General features: G+C 47.4%; 1 protein-coding gene across 12 annotated transcripts in view; it reads left to right on the forward strand.

The window, feature by feature from the left end:
* Slc28a1 (solute carrier family 28 member 1) overlaps positions 1 to 27164 on the forward strand; it is a 45871-nt gene that overhangs the window by 12764 nt on the left and 5943 nt on the right. For 7 of the 12 annotated variants that reach the window (XR_779574.3, XR_779576.3, XM_010621128.3 and 4 more), the window contains 6 exons: positions 9065 to 9145; positions 10896 to 10976; positions 12594 to 12719; positions 24638 to 24768; positions 26120 to 26288; positions 26372 to 26569. Coding sequence is in view for 10 of the 12 variants with exons in the window: in XM_010621128.3 (XP_010619430.1) it covers positions 9065 to 9145; positions 10896 to 10976; positions 12594 to 12719; positions 24638 to 24768; positions 26120 to 26288; positions 26372 to 26569 (786 nt within the window). In the remaining 2 variants the exon portion in view is untranslated. The remainder of the gene's footprint in view (positions 1 to 9064; positions 9146 to 10895; positions 10977 to 12593; positions 12720 to 24637; positions 24769 to 26119; positions 26289 to 26371; positions 26570 to 27164) is intronic. The other 5 variants (XM_010621125.3, XM_010621129.2, XM_010621130.3 and 2 more) reach the window with 4 other exon arrangements.

The raw sequence follows: 27164 nt of genomic DNA on the forward strand, positions 1-27164 counted from the left end.
TTTTTTTTTTTTTTTTTAGTTTGAGACAAACTAAGTTGTTGAGTTGGCAAGCTGAGTTTCAACTTGCAATCCTCCTGCCTCAGCCTCCCAAAGTACTAGGATAATAGGCCTGTGCCATCACATCTGGCTTAGAGAATTTTGCTTTTGACCATTACTGTGGCTACTGCTCCCACGCCTTCCCACTCTCCTGGAGGTTGGACCCAAGAGGCTTCCTGCCTAAGCCATGAACTTGGCCAGGGACCTCTCAGCTGAGCTGAGCCAGATGAAGTCCAGACCTTCCTGCCTGGCCTGACCTGACCTCTGGGGGTCCCTTTGGAGCTTTGGTGTCTGTTGGGCCAGCAGACTCTCTGAGAAATATCCAGCCTATCGTAGGGGTTCTCAGCTTGTCAGCTCTAGGGGCCAAGGGAAAGAGACAGCTCCTGCCTGCTCAGGAATACACTCGCCTGGGCAGATGAGCCCATCACATTTTCTCAGATCAGCTCTGTAGAGGGAAGACATTGGGAGGGGTAGCCTCAGTCAGCCTCCAGAGGTCCCCTGACACCAACCCCTTGGCGCTGTCGGGCCTGCTCCCTCCTGTCTGCTTAAGCCAGGGCTCCCAGGAAGAGCAGTGGAGATCTGCTTCTTGCAGGGAAGCTCCAGGAGCGTCTCAACTTTGGAAAACAAACACACAGCCTTCTGTGTGTCCACCTCCCATGGCGCTGGGCTCAAGGGCAGTGAGGGTCCCAGAGGCAAGTGCCTGGGAAACCCTGGGGGAGGATTGTATATAACTAGGACAGTGAGGACTCCCTGAGGACGTGACATTTGACAGGGGGCTTTGGGATGCGAAGGATTGGGACATGGAGCTAGGTAATGGAGCTGGGAGGAACCAGCCTGGGTGAAAGACAAGGGTGACAGCATGCTGTCATGGACAAGGAGCAGGGCCACGTCTGATTTGACAGCCTGAGAGCTGTTTGAAGGGATCCATGTGTCAGGAGATGAGGCTGAAATTTTGATGGGGCTCTGAGTTGAAAGGTCTTAAACGTCTGCCTGAGGCATCTGATTTCTGTCCCCCGCACATAAGGAGCCACTGAGGGTTTGGGGTAGGGAAGGACTTGATTGGTGCTCAGAGTAGTTGACAGGTCAGTAGTGGATAGGAGTGTGGTGGCCAGGATGATGGGGGTGGGGGCAATGACAGCAGGAAGCTGCTTCATAATCCAGGAGAGGTCACCTGGGGTCACAGGACAAAGGCAAGACAGAGGTGTAACACGTGTAGAGCTCAGCACTTAGTGCCACATGTTGTCATGTGGTTGCATTGAGCCATCTGAGGACAAGGCTTGAGTGAGTATTGCTCATCTCTGTGTCCCCTACCCAGCTCTGAGCCCCAGAAGCCCTGTCCAGGGATTTTCCTCTTTACTGAACAAATGAACGAATGAAGCAAGTAAGCGATGGTCCTTGTGTGCTCTGGGAAGTCCCTCCATGCCTGCTGGGAAGGTCTGGCTCCAGGCGCTCCCTGGCTGCTGGCTGGGCCACCATTTCTCTGGGGCCAATATTGGGGCTCAGCACCCCTTTCTTCAGCCTTCCCAGCCCTCTAGGACCAAGAGCTACACACAGGTTTCAGAGCAAAGCTCAGGGCTACTATGAAACTTTTTGTCTCCTCTATTCCTGACATCGTGGTCAGAGAAGAAAAGCTCAGGAGAGATGAAAGGGAAGGGCTCTTCCCCCTGTGAGGACAGTCCCTGCTGAGGGAGAGATAAGGCACTCTGCAGGGGAAATACTTCATCCCTGTTCACAGAAGAGGATCTAGAGGCTCAGAGTGGCACAAGGTGACGTAGCTAGTGAGGGCTGGGGTCAAGATCCTAGCCCGAGTCTGCTGCGCTTACTCTTGAGATTCTGAGCCTGATATCTGAGCCCTCTCCTTAGCCATGGTGACAAAGGGCCCTAGAGCTTAAGGTAGTTAGTTTTTCCCTGGTTTATAAGAAAATGGCATCCTTAGAACTGTTTGGTCCCAGTGATGGAAACTTATTTGTAACTTGCTTTAAAGAGTGAAATAGCCACTTCTTGACTTCCAAACTGGGCAAAGAAGAACTGACGATGCCGCCCCAGGCCTCGCCCTGATCCCGGTGACATAAAGCATTCATTCTCATGATGCATCGCCCAGCTCTGGGGCAGCTCTTCTGCACTGGCCTCCATTAGACAAGTCCCAGGCATGAATTCTGATTGGCCCACTAGGACCAGTCCCTAGAAGCCAAACTTGGGCTCCGGCAGTAGGAACCAGGAAGGTGTGTGCGTGCACACCTGACACTGGTGTGGGGGGGGTGGGGAGAGAGAGAGGGAGGGACAGAGGGAGAGAGAGAGAGAGAGACTCTGACCAGGTAGAAGCAGCCCTTGGAAATGCATAGTCTGGAGCATTTCCCAGGATGAATTTTTCACCCCCACTACGAAACACAAAGCAAACAGATCCCTGTTTTTTGGGACCTCTGTGCTGCAAGTGGGGGTTTGGGATCTAGTACAGGATCAAGGCCCAGGTGACATGTGGCATCCAGCCTGGGAGAAGCAACATTATTGTAAACTCTTTGATCTTTTCTCCTATAGCTTAGGTCACATCTGCAAGACCAGGCTTCACTTCCTAGCTAGGTGCTTAGCTTCTGAGTTAGTTACAAGTGACAGGAACACAATGCAGACTGGCTGAAGGTGGTGGTGGTGGTGAGGATTAATTCCTATAACCAGGAAACACAGAAGCTTCAGGTCCTGTTGGAACCAAATGCTAAATATGAACTGGGACATGCCTTGCTTACATCCTGGTTCTGTTCTCTCATTATTGGCTTTAGTCTTGAGCAGGCTCTCTTGTGGTGATGGCAGATATGTACCAGGCTTACATCCAGCCACATTAGAGATCTAGGGAGAGAGGAAGGAAAGAGGCAGATAGACAGACAGACATTTTTCCACTAGCTCAGCAAGAGACCCAGGGTGGGCTCTTCTTAGCCTAGCTTGGTGTCTGATGAACGGTGGCCAGGCTTTGGTCACACCTGGAGCCCAGAGGCAGAGAGTGGAAGAAGGTGGTTTCTTAGAGGTAGAGAGGCAGAGGAAGGGATGCTGGGAAAGCCAAGCAGCAGGTGCCCCTAGAGCCCCTGCCCCTTTTCCTAGCCCAGCCCTGGGAGTATCTCCTGGCTTCCTGTGTCTTCCTATCCTGGAAGAACACACCTGGTACCTATCTTATTTCTTAATTGTCCTGGAACTGTCCATTTCTAAATCCTGATGTCTAAGAGGGAGCCCAGTGGCCTTTGTGTTACAGAGGGCCCCACCACGCCCCAGAGGGGAGCAGGGAGTTCCTGGACACCTCACCTCCTTTGTTGGCTGTACACAGAGTTCAGTGGCAAATGCTTCTCCCCCAAACACAAAAAGCACCTCTAATCACGATGCTCACTGGGAAAAAATGAAAAACAGTGCTCACTGGGAACTGTAGCCATGGCAGCAAAGACTGAGATTCTGTGTTCAGCAAAAAGGGAAGTAGCCAGTGAGACAGGTTTATCATTAGCCAGCCTCAGTATTTCACAGTCAAACAAACACTGGCAATTTTCTGGCCCTGGGGGGCCATCCTGTGGAGGAGTTATTGGTCACTGTGATGGCCAATGGTGTCCTTAGCAAAGCCAGACCACATGGGGGAGAGTTAAGACAAATGCTACCTGGCCACAGAATTCCCTTTTCCCTAAGAGGCGCTAATGACAAGATTTCATTTCCTCACACCCTTTCTCTTCCTGTCCCTCTCTCTGTCTGTATCCCTGGAGCTTACCCTCCAAGTAGGAGTAGCCCTCCTGGGTGCTGAGTGAAATGTGAGACCCTGGAGTTTTCCCTTTATTTGTTCTGTGAATAACCAGGCCCTGGTCCACGGCCTCTGGCCAGTTCAGCCCTAGAGTCTCCCCAGAGCTCACTCAGACTTGCAGAGTTCAAGCTGCTTCCTGCCAGGCGATGTCCAGCACTCTCTTCTTCAGGAAGTTCAGTCCTTCTGCGGGACTTCTTCAGCCCTCAACCTACCCTGGGCCTGGAGCTCAGCCCAGCCAAAGACGTGGCGGCCACCTCCTGGCTGGATCAGCTCGCTTAGTCATTCCACCTTGGCTCTGTGTCCTTCCAGTAACTTTCCACCCACATGAGCACCCCCAGCTTCCGTGTCCTTGGGCTGGCTGACCTGGGGGTCACGGGCTCATTCTTTCCTTGTGGCTCAGCCTCTGGAACTTGCCCCCACCTCCTCAACCTAGCACAGCTGCTTGGATTTCCCCCAGGAACCCCTAGTTCTCATCTCTCCAGAGATGCTGGGCATCTGCCTGAGGCTGACTGTAATCCCCAGTTGTCAGCAGTGCCAAGTTTTACACACACACACACACACACACACACACACACACACACACCCCACAGATCAGATGAGCCACAGGATTTGGTAAGAGAGTAGGGCAACCTTAGCGAGCACCATCTTCAAGGAGGGAGCGGCTGAAAGAGACGTGGAACAATTAAAGCAAAGAGCCCTGTTTTGAACAAGGTCATCAGGCAGGGATGGGCCCAAGGGGACAGAGTGGTGAGGTCATCCTGGGTAAAGGGGTGGCAGAAATGGGAAATTGGGTGCATGAGCAGGGACAACAGGAACCCAGTGTGTAGGGCTTGAGCCCCGCTCCTTTGATGATGGTGGGGCTGTGATCTTCGCCGCAGTTGCCCCAGTTTTGTGTGTCTCACTGTGGCCCATGGCAGGTGACAGAGCACTGACTATAGTGCTTGGGCCTTAGGGTCTGGGGACATGGGGCCTGCTCATAAAGCCTTAGGATGTCATTGCTCTGGGGGCAAGAAGGGCAGGGCCCTCAGAGGTAGGGTCCTGCCTTTGGAGCCTGACTCAGGCAGAGTGATTATGTTTGCCTCAAGGTGTAGTCTGGATTTTGGAGCAGTGGTCTCATAGTGTGCCTCATGGTGCAGCTTGGAAAAAGCTGAATCTGAAACTCTAGGGCGGGGGCTCAACATATACTTCTCTCATGAATCCTCAGGTGGCCACACTGTGCACCCCACTGGCCCAGGAGAGCTGAGCGCTCCTCCTCCTCGGTAGACCATTTCTGCAAAGCCAGGGTCAGGTCCAACTTGGCTCTTTCTTGAGGAGAATAGTTGTAGTCCATCAGGGCTGCTGTAATAAAACCATGGATTCGGTGGCTTATAAACACTGTTCCTCGCCATTCTGGAATCCGGGCTGCAGCAGGGTCAGGTTCTGATGAGGACCTCTTCCACATCCTAGACCACCTTTTGATCTGTGTCTTTACATACTGGAAGAAGGAGCTGTCTCAGGAGGATGCTGCTGTTTTTTTCTTTTTTTTTCCCTGTGGTACTGGTGATGGAACCCAGGGCCTTGTGCATGCCAGGCAAGTGCTCTCCACTGAGTTCCATTCCTGGCCCTTTTTAACTTTCTTGGTTTTTAATGACTCCGTCCTGTCTGTGGTACTGGGAGTTGAACCCAGGATCTTGTGCATGTAAGGTAAGTGCTCTACTACTGCTCTATGTGTTCAGCCCCCAACATTTTATTTTGAGACAGAATTTCATGCAGAATTGCCAAGCTTGGCCTCAAACTCCTGCTGTAGCCTCCTGAATAGCTGGGATTATGAGTGTGCCCTCATGTCTAGCTCTGGGACATCTTTTATAAGGACACCTCTACCTAATACCATCATCTTAGGGCTTAGGTTTCAACATATGACTTTGAGGGGACACAGGCACTCAGTCTGTAGCAGAAACGCACACTGCCCCTGAAGCTATGCCCATGGCAAGTCTACTGCAGGACCTTGGCAACATGCCTGGTGGCCAGTACTCTGTCCCTTTTTAGGTGTGTGACCTTGGGCAGGTGGAGCCTCAGTGTGTCCATTTGTGAAGTGGAGACGGTTAACATTTACTTTAGTTGCTTTCAGGCTCAGTGAGGCACCACACTTTGGGTATCTGGCACACAGTGGACTTCATAATAGGCAGATAGTAGGACTTACGGGCACTTCCCTTGTCCTTCTGTGGCAGCACTGACCTGTGATGCCTGCTCTGTTCTTCTGCCATTCTAAGCACGGCAGGCCCCAAAGTTACATCCTGGGCTGTGAGGTCGCATTGGCCACAGGGACCATATTTAGGATTAAATGTTCTACCTTAGAAAACCAGAGGTCACCTCTGTTCTCTTCCATTTCCCCTCCCTTCCCTCCCTAGACAGTCACCACTTAATCCAAAATGCAGCTTCCTCCCCATAGCCCAGATCCCCATCTTGCAGACAATTCTCTTGGTGCTAATTCTGTGGTCCGATCACATGCCTAGGCACCTCCTTCCTGGCTCGGCCTGGCTCTGCAGCCCTGCCAGCCGCCCGCAGCCCCTTGCATGACCAGCTGCACAGTCTAGACAGTGCGTGATCCTCCTCGAGTCTTGCTCCTGCAAGGGCAGCCCAATGTCACCGCCCCAAGCAGCAAGGAGTCACTGGCAAGAGAGGGCTTGGGAGCCAACACAGTGTTCCCTGTCAGATGACATCCCCAACTGCAGTGACACTGGTGACAGATGTGGAATGGAGTTGGGTGGGAGGGGAGGGGGCCCCAGCTGGGCTGTTTCTCTTCTGGGCTAGAGCCACCTGGGGCCTGATCTCAGTTTGGAAGAAGGAGAGCTAAATCCGGCTGCTCAAGACCCTCCCTTCTTCAAAGACAAGTACAAGCCATGCTGGAGGGACCCTTGGCCCTTCTGGCTGTGTCTCTTGTCAGTTCCCCTCTTTGGTCAGCTGACATTCAGCCTCTGTCCCCACCCCCACTCTGACACTGCTCTCACCTAGGTTACCAGGGTCCCCCAAATTGCTAAGGGCCAAGGGTCACGGGGCCAGAGCTGAGGGCACCCTCATATCTGGCTGGCTGTGCATTCTCAACTGCTGGCGCATCTTCCAGCCTCAGTGTCCTTCCACCTGACCCCTCCGTGACGCTGACCTAGAGCCCTGTCATCAGCCCTTGTCCCCACCTCTCGGGCAGTTTTCTCGGGGAACCGTATCCATCTACCCTACCCATACGTTTATAGCTGAGGCCCCCAGGCCTGACCCGGGTCTCGGCTCCTGACTTTTCCCCAGCTGTTCATGTGCCATGTGCCGCCTGGGTGTATCGTGGGGATCTCAAACCCAACTGTTGATCTCCCCCAGACCTCTCCTCTGGCTTTGCCCCTTCACTTCAGAAGTACCCACTATTCTAGAAAATTAGAGGAACAGATGGGAAACTCAGAGATACAGAAAAAAAGAAAAAAATTTTCATAGTTCGAGCACACAGAAGCAAGTCCTGGGAACGTTGCTTTCCAGGCTTCTCCCTATGTTTTTTGTTTTTTGGGGTTTTTTTTAATACCCTAATTTTCCCACTGACATTTTAGCATAAGAACATTTCCCTGTTATTAACGATTCTGCAGTCTTGGTGTTACAAGTCTTTTGTTGTAATACCAAGACTTTAGCAGGGATTATTTTAAGTGTTTGAAAGATAAGCATTACAGATACTCTAACAGTGCAAAAGGCCGTAAAGTAAAAAGCAAACCTTCTTCCCACCCCGTCCCCTTTGTCCCTCCCCAGGGCACCGCCGACACTATCCCATGCCTGTCCTCCAGTGCCATCCTGTGCCCACACAGGGTCATTCAGTTCTCTCCCTGGCAGTGAGCCGTCCTTTTCTCATTTAATAACCTGTCTTGAAAATCATCCCCAGAGAGCTTCCTCATTTTTTTCTAGACGCTTAGTACACCAAGGTACAGCCACCCCACGTTATTAAATCAGTCGTCCCTCTGCTGAAAGATGAGGGCTGAGCCAGAAAGCCCAGGGTGGGCTGTGGGCCTAGAAAAGACGGAATGGATGGGAGGGTGGAAGAATTGCTGAGTCTGGAGATAATGAGGAGAGGGGTTGAGGCTGAGGTAAGGAAATGGGTGACAGGATGAGGTACTGGTTGCAGGTCCAGGGTGAGTCTGCTCTAAGCTTGTTGGTACAGAGGAGAAGAGGGAAGCCAGTGACAAGGTGTTTTCTTTTCTTTTCTTTTTTCTTTTTTTTGAGACAGGGTCTCACTATGTAATTGAGACTGACCTGGAACTCACTATGTAGCCCAGGCTGGTCTCGAACTTACAGAGCTCCTCTTGCCTCAGCCTCCTGAGTGCTGGGATTACAGGTGTGCGCCACCACTCCCAGCTCGACAAGGTGTTTTCATTCAGGCTAATGTGAGCCTCAGTCACACGCCACAGACTGAGCCCTTGTGGGTAGGGATACCACACAAGCTGCCAGGCCAGAGATAGCTCTTTTCACTCAGCAGCCCTGAAGTGAGCATTTTTAGCCCCTCCTGAGATAGAAGCAGGTGGTAAAGGGCACACACTCACCCTGTCTACGGTGGAGGGCAGCCCATGGTTTGTCACTGCAGGGAGGGGAGCAGAGGACAGTAGTGCTTCCAAGATGCTCTTCACGCCAACACTAGGATTTCCTGCTCTGGTCATAGCTTCTTCCTAGACCTGTGAAGCCCAAGTGGCCAAGTCCCAGATGAAAGGGGCTGCCTGCCTCTAACCTGGCTCCTGTGCTCAAGGGTCTCACTGTAATTGAGACTGACCTGGAACTCACTATGTAGCCCAGGCTGGTCTCGAACTTACAGAGCTCCTCTTGCCTCAGCCTCCTGAGTGCTGGGATTACAGGTGTGCGCCACCACTCCCAGCTCGACAAGGTGTTTTCATTCAGGCTAATGTGAGCCTCAGTCACACGCCACAGACTGAGCCCTTGTGGGTAGGGATACCACACAAGCTGCCAGGCCAGAGATAGCTCTTTTCACTCAGCAGCCCTGAAGTGAGCATTTTTAGCCCCTCCTGAGATAGAAGCAGGTGGTAAAGGGCACACACTCACCCTGTCTACGGTGGAGGGCAGCCCATGGTTTGTCACTGCAGGGAGGGGAGCAGAGGACAGTAGTGCTTCCAAGATGCTCTTCACGCCAACACTAGGATTTCCTGCTCTGGTCATAGCTTCTTCCTAGACCTGTGAAGCCCAAGTGGCCAAGTCCCAGATGAAAGGGGCTGCCTGCCTCTAACCTGGCTCCTGTGCTCCCTTTGCTGCCAGGTTCTGCCCATCATTGTTTTCTTCAGCTGTGTCATGTCAGTGCTGTACTATATGGGCCTGATGCAATGGGTGATCCTGAAGGTGAGTTCCCATCCCCACGGCAGGGCTTTCCCACAGTCACCAGCTCCTAGGGACCACATCTTTCCAGAGTCCCTTGCTTGGGAGGTTCACACTCTCCCAGAATCCACTGCTTTCAGGGTCCATGCCCTCTTAGAATCCTTTTTCCTTAAGGTCCACCCCTTCCCAGAATCCTCTGCTCCCATTTTCACATTCTCCCAGACTCGACTGCAAACCAAACATTCATTCACACGTCTTTTGTTGTAATACCAAGAAATGGCATCAAAATCCATTATGATCCACATGGGTGAGAGTTTGCAACCTTGAGGCTACACTGAGTTGTTAGGGTATAAATTATATTTATACCCAAATGATCATGAGAAACTCTAATAGTGGCTTACACTGGCCAGATTTTAGCTGATATGTCAAATTCTATGCTTATGTTCATAAAATCTGCTGTATAAATCCAGGACATAAGAGACAGCAATGGCTAGCATTGGACCTGGCAAGAGACTTGGGTCTTAGCTGATGTAAGTCAGCACCATGGGTGGCTGCCAGCAATGCAGAAATAATCTGTGGTTACGTTAACAGCACACTCCGTAGTATGAGGCAGGTGACTGTTCCTAGACCTGGGGAGTGTGTTCCACCACAGGGATAGGACAAATGGAACTAAAAACTGGCCTTGCAATCACACCCTCCATGGAATGGTCGAACAAATAAGGACTGTTGGGCCTGGAAAAGAGAAAGTCAGAGCCAGGATGAAGAAAGGGCAGCTAGAGAGGCAGTGGAGAGAGACTTGCCGGGGTCAGATTTCATCTTGACTACAAGGAAGAGCTTGTATCTCACAGTATCTCCCAAACACTCTTCTGCACAACTCTGATTTCCCAATGTGTTAATAAATGTTATTAGGTGGAAGGATCCCTGATCAAATAATCTGGGGCAACTGGGTTAGACACATTGGTAAACAAATTTAAATAAGCAGGACTCTTACAGCCTTTACTAAGTTAATATGTATTGGTAATCTCCAGGGTGTGTGTGTGTGTGCCAGTTATCAAATATATTTAGCTAAGCAGATGGAGAACACACATTCTAGAAGCCATGCTCTAGTGACTGAAAGTATCGTAGTTAAGTTGCATATCCTGACAATGGTCTTGGGAAGTGGTAAGCCCTCCTTAGTGGAAGAAGATGAACGGTGGACTTTTTGGGGAATGCAGATGAGGGGCTCTGTCTTAGTCTACTTCCTGTTGACCTAACAGAATACCACAGAGTAGGTAATTTGGGGGGCAGTACTGGGGATTGAACTCGGATCCTTGCACTTGCAAAGCAGGCGCTGGAACCACTGAGATAAATCCCCAGCCTCAGACGAGGTAATTTTAAGCTATAGGGTTTATTTGGCTCATGGCTCCAGAGGCCAGGCAGTCCAAAAACATGGCACTGGCATGGGATGAGAGCCTCCATGCTGCCAACTCCATGGCAGAAGGACAAGCAGGCTTGTGAGACACAGAGAAGGGTGGGCAACACACTTATCCTCTTATTGGGAGTCTGCTTCCCCAGCACTATAAGAACAGAGCTGTTGTGACCTAAGTGTCCCTGAAAGGCCCCACCTCTTGATGCAGTTCAACTTCAGCCTGAGTTTTGGTGAGATATTCAGTGTAGCAGGGTCCTGCGCTGGATGCAGAGCTGGAAGGAGACTTGGGAACGACTCCCGCCTTGGATTTGCTCACTCTATGGCCCGCTAGCATCAGCTCACCGGGAGTACCTGCTTCCTCCCCAGATTGCCTGGCTCATGCAGATCACCATGGGCACCACGGCCACCGAGACCCTGAGTGTGGCAGGAAACATCTTTGTGAGCCAGGTGGGTGCTCCTGCTCCCCAAAGAGGGCAGTGTGTGCTGGGTCCCATCTCTGATTCAGTTCAGGGAATGTTCATGGGAGCCTTCTCATGGGGTCGCCGGAGGCTGCTGCCCTGGGGTGCCTGGGGTACTTCACTGGAGGGGTTGCCCTCTCCTGGGCTGAGACCCTCACAAGTCCTACATGAGGAAACGGAGGCTGGAAGGGGGGTGATGTGGCCGAGGTCCCACACAGGTAAGCCAAGATTGGAATCGGGTTTCCTCCTTCCTGGCTAGGGTTTTTCCCTCTATATCATTTTGTCTTTCTTTCCTTTCCTTCTTTCTGAAAATGTATTTTCCAAAGTTCATGTGACTCCTGAGTCCCTTCAGGCCTGATTCCCTGACAGGGAAATTCTGGAAGCCTTCCTAGGGTCTGCTTGGCCTGTCTGCTTCACTCCCGAGTCCCAGAGAGACATGCTTGCCAAAAGATGCCTTATTTCATCCAGTAGTTTAGGAAGCTTTGGAGAATTTTTGTCTCTTTTTTTGCTATAATACAAATGAGTTGATCTCACAGGTTCTTGTTTGTTTGTCACCAATTAAGACAGATGTCCTCTCAGATAAGTCATCCCCAAAATTCCTTCAGATGTCCAAAATGAGACAAAAGAGGAAGAGAACCCTGAGACACAAATTATCATTTCGCATGAGAGGCTGCAAAAGCAATTCATCTCTGCTGAGAAATATAAATTGTAGTGCATGTGACATCAGGTAACACAAAGAGCCACCAAGGTCAATTAGCTTTGGACAAGTTGTCAGTCAAGTTGACCAGATTGCCAAGTCTTTGCCTCATTTCCCTCAAGGGGAGAGGATGGATGTCTTCTCAGAGTGGCGGCACCATTGCCAGAGTCCGTATGTGCTCCCAGAACACCATAGCAGCCCATGGCTCCAGATGCTTTCAGTGTCCCCCATGTCCCCCCTGGAACCCTAACCCATCTTCTGGACTCCGGACCAACACGCCCATCTGGCCTCTTGACTTTCCACTCGGGGCGTTCAGATTGAATATGTGGGACCTGACCAACAGGACCCCCGATTCCCTCTCTCATCACAGGAATGCCCTTCTCTCTGCTTCCACCCCACCTCTCTGTGCCCAAGGGACCTGTCAGAACCACACGTATGTAGCCACAAGGTCATCCAATTGCCTGGTGCGCTCGAGGCCTGGGTTCCACCCCCAGTACCCCAAAAGCAAAACAGAACTGGGTGAGCAGTGAGTAGCCCTGAAGTGAGCCCAGCCTCTAAAGCTCAGCTCTTCTCTGTGGCAGCTCCATGGCTCTGCCAGAAGCAAGGTCTGGAGTTAGACCTGCTGCCATGATGGGTGCTGCTTCCTGGGCCTCTGTCCCCACTCCTGGGCACTCTTGGGGAGCCAGTTTTGCAGAGGTTGGGAGGAAGCAGCAAGGGGCGTGGTGGGTGATGGACCTGCAGTGGGCCCTATACACAGGGGAGCCTGGGTCCTGCGCAGAGGGGACCGACGCCGAGGGTCAGAGGCTGAGAGAGCAGTCACGTATGGAACAGTGTTCTCCCCACCTGCTGCCCCCTCCCCTGGGACCCCAGTACTCACTGTGATGTATCTGATGCCTGTCCTGTTTGCAGACCGAGGCCCCCCTACTCATCCAGCCTTACCTGGCAGACATGACACTCTCTGAGGTCCACGTGGTCATGACCGGGGGCTACGCCACCATTGCCGGCAGCCTATTGGGTGCCTACATCTCTTTTGGGGTAGGTACAGCCTTCCCTCTGCTGGGCTCTTCCAAGGGCCTGAGGCTACCTTTGTAGTAGTCCCATACTGCTGTGGGCCAGAGCAGCCCTGGAATGTTCTCCCTGGGGCCTGACACCCCAGGTGGGTCTGAGGGAAACAGGCTCTGCTAAGCAAGATCCTTAGGGCTCCATTACTGAGCACCTGCTATGTACCAGGTAATGTGCTATGAGTTTTAATATCCCCATTTTACAGATCAGAAAATTGAGGCCCAAAGCCAGGATCTGAGCCCAGAATTGACTCCAAATCTCATGTTTATTTCTCCACAGTCCCATACCTGTGATCTTCCCTAACCCCCAACCTTTCCTCTGCTCCTATATTTTTTTTTTGTACCGGAGATAGAACTCAGGTCCTTGCACTTGCAAGGAAGTCATCAGAACCACTGAGCTAAATCCCTGGCCATTCTTTTTTTTTTTTTTTTTAAATTTTTACAAGCGCATGCTTGCAGTGCATAATGATCACATTCATCATGGGGAGTTGTTACATGTACACAGGGTCAGGGATTTAGCTTAGTGACGCCATGCTGACCTTGGCAACCACAAGATCCTGAGTTGGATCCCTGTGACAAAAAAGAAAAGAAAAGAAAAGAAACATGTACATAACATCTCTTAGTTCTTTTTACTTCTCTTCCCCTCCCTCCATCTCTTACTCCTCTTTCCATTTGCAAAAGTTCTGTCTTCTTGTTTCCTATTATTCTTTTGTTGTTGTTGTTCTGGTACCGGGGATCGAACTCAGGACCTTGTGCTTGCTAGGCAGATGCCTCTTAGCTCCATCCCTGGCTCTGTTATCTTTTATGTTGTTCTTTAAATCATTTATACCTTAGGTTTCTCATATAAGAGAAACAATGTAATAAATATTTAAGCTTGTGTATCTGATTTACTTCACTTAGCATTATGGTCTCAAACCACATCCATTTTTCTATAATTGACTCAAATTTATCTTTATGGCAGAGTTAGTACTGTACTGTGTGTGAATGCCATGTTTTCTTTCTTCATTCATCTGTACACATAGAGGCTGCTTCCAAGATGAAGCTTTTATGAGTTATGCTGCTATAAACATGGGTTGCATGAATCCCTGTAATATGATGTCTTTAACTCTTTCAGGAAGATACCCAGAAAGGGAATGGCTGGGTCAAACAGAATTTCTTATTTCAGTTTTTTGAGGACTTTGCCATATTGATTTCTGTAGTGGTTGCACTCCCACCAGCAATATAGAAGGATTTCTTTTTTCTCTTGCAGACTAGACAGTATTTGTTATTATTTTATTTCTTTCTTTCTTTGTCTTTTGTTGTTGTTGTTACTGGGGATAGAGCTCGGGAACTTGCACTTACAAGGCAGGTGGTGGCACCACTGAGCTAAATCCCCGGCCCCATTATTTGATTTCTTGATGGTGGCCATTCTTTCTGGAGTATGTTGGAATCTCAGCACTGTTTTAATTTGCATTTCTGTGATGGCCAGGAATGATGAGCCTTTTTTCATGTATTTATTGGCCATTTGTACTTCTTCTAAGAGGTATCTTTTCATTTCAACTGCCCATGTTTTTGTTTTTGTTTTTTGGTACCAGGGATCAAACTGGGGACCTTGCACTTGTGAGGCAGCCACAGTGCCAATGAGCTAAATCCCTGGCCCTCAACTGCCCATACTTTGAATGCTTCTTTTCTTTTTGGGGGACCTAATTTTTTTGAGTTCTTTATAGAGTCTACATATTATTCCTCAGTCTAAGAAGTAGCTGGCAACACTTTTTCCCATTCCATAGGTTGTCTCTTCACTCTGTTGGTTGTTCTATTCTCCGTGCAGAAGAAGCCTTTTGATTTGATATGATCACCTTCATTGATTCTTGATGTTATTTGTGCAGTTGTGGTTCTGTTTAAAGTCTTGCCTATGCCTATATCTTTGATAGTTTGACTTATTTTGTCTCCCAACAGATTAAGCATTTCTGTTTTAATAGGTCTTTCACCCATTTTAATTTCAGCTTTGCACATGGTGAGAGATATGGGTCTAGATCCAATCTTCTGCAAATGTTTGCCAGTTTGCCCATCACTATTTATTAAAGAGAGTATCTTTCCTCCAGCTTATGTTTTGGTCCTTGTCAAAGATCAGATGGCTGAATGTGCCTGAGATTGTTCCTCCATCCTCTGTTCTGTTCCACTGACCTACATGTCTGTTTCTGTGCCACTGCCATGCTGTTTTTATCATTATAGTTTTGTGATATAACTAGAAATCTGGAGCTGTGATTCCTATTGCTTAACTCTTATTGCCCAGGATTGCTTTTGCTGTTCTGTGTCTATTCCATATAAATCTTAGGATAGTTTTCTCTGGTTCTGTGAGGAATGCTTTTGGTATTTTGATTGGTATTGTATTAAATCTATATATAGTCGCTTTCTTTGTAAGGTGCTTGTATTACTTAGCCAGAAACTTAGAAAGGCAGATGTGTTTTCTTAGCTTTAAAAATAAAATCAGCTTTAGAATTCCATATGGTAATATGCAATGCAGCAAAACTACCTTTAGTAAATTATTTATTTCATTGTTTTGTTTTTTATGACGTTGAGTTTTCCTTTCAATAATGAATAATGTGAGCAGCCTACAACTTTGTTCTGTTACTGGAGTTACAGTTTGCAGATACACATTAAGAAAACTAAGGGAACATCTGGGTGTGTACATGTTTTTTCTTTCACTGATGTTTTTTATTCAAAGTAAGAATAATGATCATTTTCTACATCTGGCAGCCTCACGTTACACACTTGCACAAGGGTGTTGAGACTAAAATTAAGGTTCATGTAAAGGCCCATAGGCTCAGTGCTTCCTTGTGATTCACTGATTTCTGTCCTTTGAATCTTCTTGTGAGAATGATTAGTTGAAGTTGAGTCTAAATTCAGTAAAACATATTGAGTCTGAGTACAAAAAAAAAAATCTATATATGAGTTTGGTAGTATGGCCATACATACAAACAATAACTGTATTGTTTCTGCCTGTCCAGAAACAGAGGATGTCTTTTCATTTTCTGATGTTCTCTTTGAATTCCTTTTTCAGAGTACTGTATTTTTCAGGTCCTTGTGCTTGCAAGGCAGGCAGCAGCACCACTGAGCTAAATCCCTGGCCCAGAGTACTGTATTTTTAATTGTAGAGTTCTTTGACGTCCTCGATTAGGTTAATTTCTAAGTATATAATTTTTCTTGAGGATGTTGTGAAAAGTATTTTTTCTGATTTCTTTTTTGGTGAGTTCATTATTGGTATACAGGAATGCTATTGGTTTTTGTGTGTTGATTTTGTATCCTGCTACACTGCTGAATTTGGTTATCAATTCTAGGAGAGTTTTGGCAGGAGTTTTTTGGATCTTCTGTGTAGAGAATCATGTCATCTGTAAACAATGACATTTTGATTTCTTCCTTTCCTGTACATATCCCTTTTGTTTCTTTCTCTTGCCTATTGCTCTAAAGTTTCAAGTACTATAATGAACAGGAGTAATGATATAGACATCCTTATCTTCTTCCTGATTTTAGAGGAAAAGCTGTCAGTTTTCTTTTTTACTTAATATAATGTTTTCAGTAGGTTTGTTATAAATGGTATCAGATTCCGATAAGGTCCTTCTACATCTGTTTTCTTCAAGGTTTTATCATGAATAAGATGTTGGCTTTTGTCAAAGGCTTTTTTGGCATCTCTTCAGATGATCATGTGATTTTTGTTACTGTTTATATTTACATGATGAATTACATTTATTGATTTATAGATATTGAACTATCCTTGCATCCCTGGAATGATGCCTACTCGGTCATGTTATATGATCTTTTAAATCATTTGTGGATTCCATTTGCCATTAGCTTGTTGAGGATTTTTGTATATATATATTCATTAAAGAGATTGGCTAGTAGTTTTCTTTTTTAGTTGAATTCTTGTCTGATTTTAGAATCAGGATAATGCTAGCTTCCAGGAAGGAACTGGTGGTACTCTTCCTCTTTCCATTTCATTAAAGTTTGAGGAGTCTTGCCATTAGATCTTCTCTGAAGTTCTTACAGAATTCATTGGTGACTATATCAAGTCCTGGGCTCTTCGTAGTTTGTAGGGTTTTTATAACTGCCTCAATTCCATTGCCTGTTACTGGACTGTTCAAGCTTTTTATATCTTCTTGTTTTATATGTATCTGGTACATATTCTGGATTTCAGTGGTGTTTGTGTGATTTTGCCTTTTTTGTTTCTAATTGCATTCAGATGGGTCTTTTCTTTCCTTCTTTTGGAAAGATAGGCTGAGAGTTTGTCTATTTTGTTTATTCTTTTGAAGAACTAGCTCTTCACTGATTCTTTGTATTATTTCTTTTGTCTCAATTTCATTAATTTCTACTATAATCTTCATAATTTCCTTACTTGTACTAGTTTTGTATTTGGATTGTTCTTTGTCTTTCTAGGACCTTGAGGTGCATGATTAAGTTATTTATTTGGGCTCACTCTGTTTTTCTGATGTGGGCATTCACTCTGTAGACTTCTGTTTTTGCGCTGCTTTCATTGTATCTAATAAATTCTGGTATGTTATACTGACATTATTCTAGAAACTGCCTAATTCATCCTTGATTTTTTTTTCTATGACTCATTGATTATTCAAGAGTGCATTGTTTGTGGTTTCTTTTGCCACTGATTTCTAGTTTCATTGTGCCTTAATCTGATAATATGCATGAGATGATTTTGAGTGTTTTGTATTTATTTAAGCTTGTATGAACTAGTATATGATCTATTTTGGAGAAAGTTCTCTGTGTTGCTAAGAAGGAAGTGTAGTCTGATGTTAGATGGAACAGTGTAGATAGACATTAAATGCATTTGTTAGAAGGTCTGGTTCAATTTCAATAATTTTTTTGTTGATTTTTTTGGTCTAGTTGGCCTGCCTACTCGTGATAGTGGAGTACTGAGTCCCCTGATATAATTGTGTTGATATTTATCTGATCTTTCATGTCCAGTAGTGTATGTTCTATAATGTTGGGTGTGCTAGTGTTCAGTGCATGTATATTTACAATTGTCATCTCTTCTTGTATTAATTAATACTTCCCTTAACCCATATGTAGTGACCTTTGCATCTTCTGATCAGTTTTGGCTTGAAATTCACTTTTTCTGAAAATAGCATAGCTACCCCAGCTTGCTTAAGGCACCTGTTGTATGGAATATTATTTTCTAGCCTTTGATTTTTAGTCTATGAATTTCTTTTTGGCTTAAATGTGTTTCTTGTATTCTGCCCCTAAATTCTTGCTTGTAAAGCTTATGTAGCACAGTGAATTTGTATGTCAAATTCTAGTGGTGTGAATGGGCCCTTTGAGTCAATCACAATACAACCCTCTTTCCCCGAAAATAAGACCTAGCCAGAAAATAATCAGCCTTGAAAATGAGTGATCAAAAATGTTAGCCCCAATAAGCCTATCCTTGTTTTACCTTACCTGCCTTACTGAGTAGCCACCAACAAGAGAATGGTAATGGCAGTTAAGGCAAGGATAGGCTGATTGGGGTTAGCATTTTTTATCCCTAGTTCTCAAGCTTGATTATTTTCTGGCTAGGTCTTATTTTCAGGGAAACATATTACTCATGGCAGGTAGAGTGGGGTCTTCAAATGTGTTTCCTACAAAGTGCCTGTAAATAATGCTTTGCATTAATAGCCAAGCATGGCGGTACATGCCTGTGATCCCAGAGCCCTGGGTGGCTGAGGCATGAGGATCACAAGTTCAAGTCCATCCTAGGCAGTTTAGCAATTTAGCAAAGGCCTGAGGATATAGCTCAGTGCAAAAGCCCTGCGTTTAATCCCAGGGATGCTTTGGATTTGTAAAATACCTTGTACCTATTTGTGCTTTTACATTCAGATGTTCAACAATTTTTCCACCTTAACTATCAAAGATACTCTTAGTTATTGTGGAAGTGAATAAAGTTTTTAAAATCTCTTCTCTTGGGCTGGGGATTTAGCTCAGTGGTTCTGCTGCCTGCCTTGTAAGCACGAGGGCCTGAGTTCAATCCCTGGTACCAAAAAAAAAAAGAAGAAGAAGAAGAACATGAAAATCTCTTCTTCTTGCTGGGTATGGTGGCATATGCCTGTATTCCCAGCTACAGGAGGATTCCCTTTGTCCAGGAGTTTGAGGCCAACCTGAGCAACACAGCGAGAGAGTGAGACTTACTAAGAAAAAAAAATCTCATGGGTGACTGCTTTGGGTAGTTTAGAACAATGTTTCTCCAAGTGTGGTTCATGGTTAAGTAGCATAACTAATGCCTGAGAACTTGTTAGAAATGCAGTTTTTTGGTTTGTTTTTTTTTTTTAAGGCCTTCTCAATGACGTACATCCCAAACCATTTTTTATTTTCAGATCAGTTCTTGCTAAGTCGCTAAGTTGCCCAAGCTGGGCTTGAACTTGGGATCCTCCTGCCTCAGACTCCAGAGTGCTAAGATTACAGTTCTGTAGTGCCATTCCCTTCTAGAAATGCAAAGTCTTGGGCTTACTACAAGGCCACTGAGTGAGAAATACTGGGGATGGGCCCAGGACACTGTACTGGAACAAGCCTTCCTGCCAATTCTAACAGTAAGCTCAGTGTGAGAACTACTGACTTAAAATGTATCATTCCAGGTCCTTCTGTGTGACAGTCATTTAAGTATCTTGAATGCACACATACTTGCCTCTTCCTCCTCCTCCTCCTCTTCGTCCTCTTCTCTTCCTTGATGAAACAATTCTACCTATAATTTTCTACAGCTTGCTTTTTTCTTTGAAATATTCTGAGCATGACACCGAATAGTATAAAGGCTCAGGTAGACAGAGCTAATAAGAATGAAAAACTTTCTGTATAGTCCAGGTCACTATAGACAGCCCCCAAATTATAACGGCTAGCTAGGCCTTACAATTTCTTGAGTTTAAAATGGCACGAAAGCATTTATGATATTGTGGAAACATTTATGATGGTGTGAAATCATCACATTCAGTAGAATCATGCTTTGAACTTTGGAGGGTATTTGGCAGTTTGAATGTGTTCAATGCATGTTTAACTTATGATATTTTGTATATGTATTGAGTTTTACCAGGATGTAACCCAATCACAAGTCAGGGAGCACGTATGTTTTCAAATTATCGATCAGGAGAGAACACTTAATAAATTATTAAAAGATACTCAATGAGCCCACTGATGTTCAAAGAAATTAAACCCTAATAACTTATGTTTGTTCAAAATGATGTGCAGCACTTCACACACCTGAAAATGGCAAGGATGTGGGGTCTTATCCATTGTGGCAAGGGTATAATTTGCTGTAAGGTTTGTGGAGAATATCTGTGGAATACTCCTTCCCTTTGATCCAGCCTGCAGTGTCATTGCCACCAGGTCAGGGTAACAATAGGACTGAGGGTTTGGTCTGAGGTATGACTCCTGCCAGTGAGTCAGCCCTTCCAGGGGGGTAGAATTTTTGGCATTTTGTGGCCTTTAGAGAAACAGTCATGGCGTCCAAAGCTGAGGAGGGTGTCAGTCATCATAGTGACGTGGTAATTAGGGCTGGGTCAGCCAAGGGTTGCAGAGCACCAATAGGCTCATGTTTGGGGGCTGATTGTATATAAGCTAAGTTACCTGGTTACCTTTTCTGTTGTGTTTAGAGGTAGGTGAGCTAGCCCTAGACTGATGTTTAACTCAGAAGGTAGATCTTCCCTTCTTTCTCTGGGCTTTTCCTTAACTGCCTCCTGCCTCATTAGGAGGCAGAAATAGCCTCACACAATGTTCAAAAACTGCAAAATTTCAACATTATTTGTAATAGCAAATAAACCAGAAAGAACCCAAATGTCTAACACTGAGGGGTGAGGGGAGTAAGGTCTCCCATGCATTACAATGGCTGCTCAGCCCTTGGAGCGAGGGACCTTGACCTGCCTTTGCCTGTCTCAGCTCTCTGAATGCCACGTGTGTAAAAGTGGGGAACAGCAAGGCGGCTCACACTATTCCCATTCTCTGGTCCCCCATTCTACCTGTCTGATCTCTGTCCTCCAGGGTGGCTGAGGGGAGGGTAAGAGGACAAACCCACCTTCCTTCAGTCCTGTCTTCACTCAGACATCAGGCCACACCAATGAGCCCAGTGCCACACTGTCACAGAAGCCTGGGCAGAGCTGGTGGCCCAGGCTGGGCTTGACCTCGGGATTCTCCTGCTCAGCCTCCCAAGTAGCTGGAATTACAGCATGTGCCACCATGTCTAGCCCCTGGCGCTCTGTGGCTTTGTCTTCCAGCCTGGCTCCTCCTGTTTAGGATCCTGAAGCCTATTGTTTGGTTTGCACCTTGTCTCACTGAGGCCTAGTGAGGGCTCATTAGGTGTACCCTGTATCCACCCTGCTGATGGTTTTACTGGAAGGAAGTTGATATTTCAAAAACGAAATCCTGGAACTTTGTTCCTGCAATGTTTTTCACAGTAAAGTATTAAGGGAGGAGTTGCCATAATAGATTCTGGAAATCAGGCCTTTAACTATCTTGACCTTGTTCTGGGCCTCCCAGCCAGGTGTAAAAACATGCCTGATCATTGATCAGAATTTCTTTTCTAGTGCTCCTTGACTTACATTGGGGCCACGCCTGCTGTTCCCAGCATTGCGAGCAGGAAAAGATCCAAATTGGCACAGCCCTATAATCCCAACACTCTGTGTGGTTGAGACAGGAGGATCGCAAATTTGAGCCCAGCCTGGACAATTTAGTGACTTACTGAGATCCTGTCTCAAAAATAAATAAATAAATAAATAAATAAATAAATAAATAAATAAATAAATAAAATAAGTTAAAAAGGGCTGGTGATGTAGTTCAGTGCAAAGGCCCTGTGTTCAATGCCCAGTACCACCAAAAGGAAAAAAAAAAGCACAGTTCCTGCTAAGTGTTCATCCCTTGCACACGTGAAGTCAAAACTGATTGAAACATGGTTATGTCAGGGACCATCTGTGTTGGAGGAACTCTCTCCCAGCTACATAGTCTGATTTAAAAACTCAGCGGCTTCCGCCTGGCCCTGGGCGGCCCAGTGCCCCAGACTGACAGCGCCTGGCTCCTCCTTCCCTTCAGGGCGCAGCACAGGAAGCAGCCAGGATTGGCCCAGGCTATAGCCGCAACTGGTCGCAGCCAACTTTCCTTCCTTGCCTCTGCTTCCTGCCTGCCTCTGGCCCCGGAGCAGCTCTTTCTGCCCCCAGCCGTCCCTCTGCTGCCACTGCCCTGCCTGGCCTGTACCCTGCCCCCTCCTTCCTGTACTTTGGCTCTGCCCTGTACCGAGTTCCGAGGGGAGAGCAAAGTCCCTCTTGCCCCTGCTCCAGGCTCTCCCCCTCCATACTCTTTATGGCTCCACTTCCCGCTCCCTTTGCCCACACCCTGTGGATCGCTGCCCTCTGGTCCCCTCTAGACAGCGCCACCTGGAGGTCAATGGTCACAGGGCTCCTGGGCCCCTGAAATGAGCTGCAACCTGAGACCTTGCATGGAAAAGACAATTAAGATGTTTTATGAGTAAGTTCATGTTGATTACATGGGTGGAAAGAAACAATTGGAAATATTGGGTTAATTAAATTACATTGTTAAGATCTAATTTCATTGATTTCTTTTGACTTCCTAAAACGTGGCTCCTGGAAATGTGTACTCAATGTCTGTGGCTCCCACTGTTTCTGTTGGCTGGTGTGGCCCCAGGGGCTGCGTGACTGAATAGATTTGCCCTGTCTGCATCTGCGCTGCCCTCTGAAGGCTCGAGGGTAGGCACTGATCTCTCTGTTCACCCTGGCACTGGTCTCTCTGCTCCAGCCCAGGCAGGGTGACATCCGGGAGTTGACCACTCATGTTCCCCTGTGACATCTGTTGCTTAGTTTCCATATCTATAAAATGGGCACCTCACAGCTGTGTAGGAGTCAGAGGCGAAAGGCACAGCTTAGCGTGGGGAGAGTGATCATTTTCTTTCTGGCATATTACAGTCTGAAGTTTGTCCTGCAACTGCCTCTTCTGTGGTTTTATTTCCTTTCTTAGTAAAGATCCTTTTGAATAGTCAAGCAGAAGGTGCTTGTCCTTGATCTCTTCTCACAGGGTGATATTTGGGGTCAGATTGAGGAGGGCCTCAGGTGGGCAGAGAGGCCTGGGGTTGCAGGTAGAAGGCTTTCCTCACCCGGGGCCTGGCAGCAGAGCTGGGGACAATCCCTACCTACAGTGTGGCCGGGCCTGGGCAGGATTCCCCCTTTTCTGTACAGAGCTGGAAGCAAGCACTCTGCCATTTGAGCCTGGGCCTCAGCTTGGGGCTGGGAAGACTGTGTCTAGGAATGTGACACCATAGAGTGCATTTCTACTGGGACTTGGGCTTATAAACCAGGGGCAATGTCCAAGCTGGAGAAAGAGGCAGCCCCCTGGCAGGTGGAGAGAAAAGCCCAAGATTCCAGGTGTGGCACTGTCACCTGGGAGCTAGGCAGTGAGGGGGAAGCAGCGGGTTCCAAAGCCTGGCCTAGAAAATCCAAAGAGGGTGTGGGCCAGGGTAGGCTTCCTCCCACAAGGACTGCGGTTCCAGGCCTGAATATTTTTTTTTTTTAATTTTTAAAAAGTACATGAAAAGAAATGGGAATTTTAGTTCAAAGGAACATTCAGTAGGCCTCTGTTTACTAAATTGTTGGGTTTCATTGATAAGACAGTAACTTGCTTTTGTTGAATGTCACCAAATATGCTACAGCTTGGCACTTCTGACCACCACCACAGGCCCCACCCCACTACCAGCTGCCGCCTTCCACCGTCACCAGCCTGAGCGTGTGTCTGCACTCCCTCTTTCCTTTCCTGTTTAATTAAAATTTAAATAAATGTGCTATTTGGTTATTATAGACTTCAAGAGGAAAAGGCCTATTTTACTTTTCAGTTTATAAACATGATGTAGATTATTGTAGACATTTTAAGTTATCAAAAAGCAGAAAGCGCTGGGGATTAGCTCAGTAGTGCTGCTGCCTGCCTTGTGAGTGAAAGGTCCTGAGTTCAATCCCTGGTACAAAAAAAAAAGAAAAAAACCAGAAAGAAGAGAAAGTTGCCCTGGCCCCAGTGGTTAGGGACTTTGGAGTGTTGGACCCTTGTTTTGACAACATCCTTATAATGTTTGGCCACCCCTGCTGTGATATGTTTGAATTGATCCTCATCTTGCCAGTTGGTAAATAACATAATGGTAGAGAAAAAAGTGGGGTATCATCACCTGGTGTAGTGATGCATGCTTATAATTCTAGCACTCTGGGAGGACGAGGCAAGAAGATCCCCAGTTTGAGCCCAATCTGGGCAATTTAGTGACTTAGACCCTGTCTTAAAAAATAAAATGAAAAACAAACAAAATTTCAGAGGGGGCAGGAAGCTGGAGATGTGGATCAGTGTGAAGGTCTTAGTCCCCAGTACCACACACACACACACACACACACACACACACACACACACACACACACACAAACCCTTCTATTCCTGAGGAAGAGAAGGGGAAGATTTATTCATAGAGGGGTCCTCTCCAGGGTTACTTCCTATATTAGCACATGCCCTACACCCAGCCCAACTCTTGGGGTCCAGGGCTTTGTCTGAAGCCATCACAAGGCCCTCAGCTCCTGGAGACCCTTAGCTGTTGGGACTGAGTGGCCAGAGACAGCCTAACAGGAAAGAAGAAACCTTGAACTCGGCGCCAAAAGATAGATGGGTTTTAGTTCCTTCTCTTCCTTTATTTCAGGAAAGCTGTATTCAATCTATTGGGGCCTCAGGTTTCATTCTCTATAAAATGGAACAACAATCTGTGCTCTGCCTAACCTGTAGACCTGTGGAGAAGAGATAGCATATCTCCCTGCGGTCTCTTGTGCAAGTAGCTGTGATGCTTTGCACATAAAAGGAAATATTAATAACCATGGCAACAGCCATGCCCACCCATAACCCTCTCTTTCACTTCTGCAGATCGACGCCAGCTCACTGATCGCGGCATCCGTGATGGCCGCCCCGTGTGCCTTGGCCCTGTCCAAGCTGGTCTACCCCGAGGTGGAGGAGTCCAAGTTCCGCAGTGAGGAAGGAGTGAAACTGAGCTGCGGGTGAGGGCAGCGGGGCAAGGTGCGGGCAGCGAAGTGGTGGGGAGCGAGGCGTGTTCTCCCATCCCTGGCCCTGTCCTTTTTGTCCATCGGGGCCTTCCTTCTGCCCAGCCTAAGACCCCTACTCTTGGGTCACTGCCCTGGTTGTCGCTTTTTTATTTTTCCAAAACAAACTTCAGTTCTTGCCTTTTAATCTCAGTCTCTGACCAGCCGGAAACCACAGACTGGCCAAAGTACAGGAGTGTGACCAGTCCCTTGGGCGTGTGGCCTGGTGGGGGCGGTTGTTGAAATGGTCCCAGAGGCTGCCTGTCTCTTCTCTGCACCTCTAAGATATTACCACCAGGTGGCGCCAGCACACTGACGTACGAAGCCCAGTTCTCCTAACGTCTTCAATCTTAACAGCCTTAGGGTAGCATTTCGTCCTTTAAGATGCTGAAAAGAGCTGGGTGTGGTGGCACTCGCCTGTAATCTCAGCACACTGGGAGACTGAGGTAGGAGGATTTCAAGTTTGAATCCAGCCTGGGCAATTTAATGAGATGCTGTCTCGAAAGAATAATAATAATTTTTACAAATGAAGGGCTGCAGATACAGTTTGGTGTGAGGGCCCTGGGTTTAATCCCCAGTACAGTCAGTCAACCCATTGCTGAAAAGGAACCTCTTAGGACCAGTGTGCTTGGGGTCCCAAAGAGTAATCCCACCCTCAAGGTTCTAACAGCAGGGCTTTCCTTTGGAAAACAGATGCTGAGCCATGCCTACCATTTTACATTTTTCAGTCTCCATCTTTGAAAAAGTAAAAGAAACAGGTGGTTCCCATTTCACCTAACCTAATATATCAAAATACTGTCCTTTCATCATGTAATCGATCTAAGAAAGATTACTGAGATACCTCATGTCCTTTTAACTTGTACTGATCCTCAGCTTGGACCAGCCTCTTCTCAGTGGGCAAAAACCACACATAGCTAGGGGATTCCACCACCATGGGGCTAGAGATCTCCGTGTCCATGTATGCATGTTATAGGGACTGAACCCAGGACCTTCACACTGAGCTACATTCCCAACTATTTTTTATTTATTTTGAGACAAGGTCTCACTGAATTGCCCAGGCTAGACTTGAATTTGTGGTCTTCCTGCCTCAGCCTCCCGGAGTACTGGGATGCAGGTGTGCACCACCCTGCCTGGCAGGAAATCTTGTCTTATCCTTGTGCTCCAATTTGCTCCCCTCTCCCTTTGGGCCTCAGAGAGATGACAAGGACTGTGATTCTGAGATGCTCTATCTAGGGTCCCTCTTTGAAACCCTATGATGGGGATCCTTGCTGTGTGGGGGATGCCCATGTGCTCTTGTTCCCAACAACAGAGACGCTCAGAACCTCGTAGAAGCCCTCAGCAGTGGTGCTGCCGCCTCCGTGAAAGTTGTTGCCAACATTGCCGCCAACCTGATCGCATTCCTGGCTGTGCTGGCCTTCGTCAACGCAGTGCTGTCCTGGCTGGGTGCCCTGGTGGACATCCCGGGGCTCAGCTTCCAGGTACAGCTCTTGGGGAGGTGGTCCTGGGCCAGGGCAAGCCCCACCCACCACAGTGCCAGCCCTCCTCCGGCCCTGTGTCTTAGCTCATCTGCTCCTACGTCCTGCGGCCTGTGGCCTTCTTGATGGGTGTGCCATGGGAGGACTGCCCAGTGGTGGCCGAGCTGCTGGGGATCAAGCTCTTCCTGAACGAGTTTGTGGCCTACCAGGGGCTATCTGAGTACAAGCAGCGTCGCCTGGCCGGGGCTGAGGAGTGGGTTGGTGCCAGGAAGCAGTGGATCTCGGTGAGTGTCACGTCCCCTCTATGTAGCTGGGTGGCACAGCTGCTCCTGAGGGCTCTGGAAGCTGCTTTTCTGGCTCCCAGGACTTGGCTGGGACACACTGGTCCAAAACTGTATCATCTGGGGACACAGGGCAGCCTTGGGCCCTGCTGCTGTCTCCTTAGGGTCTCTTGTTTGAAATCCCTGTGGTCTCAGCCTAGCTGCTGCTCCTGCCTCTTCTATAGGACATGGATGTAACACGTACCACGGCACCCCAAGTACACAGTAGATGCCCAGTGATCATCAAGGGTGATGGGGTGCACCACTACGTGGTCTCTGTATATTTTTCCTAACCCCCTCACTATTTTGTACATAGTGATTTTTTTTTTTTTTGGTACCGGGAATCGAACTCAGACCCTTGTGCTTGTGAGGCAGGTGGCAGAACTATGGAGCCAAATCCCCGGCCCCAGTGATTTGTTTTTTAACATAGACTTTACACAAAATCTTTTCCCTTGTGATTTCTTCTGTTATTTCTATACTTAGAAAGTTGTTTGGTAAGTATTAATTTCTTGAAACAATGTAATGAAATAACAACCTTGGACTTAGAAGTCAGATAGAA

The sequence above is a fragment of the Fukomys damarensis genome, unplaced genomic scaffold (genome assembly GCF_012274545.1).
Source record: "Fukomys damarensis isolate Sample0158 unplaced genomic scaffold, DMR_v1.0_HiC HiC_scaffold_7, whole genome shotgun sequence".
Lineage (NCBI taxonomy): Eukaryota > Metazoa > Chordata > Mammalia > Rodentia > Bathyergidae > Fukomys > Fukomys damarensis.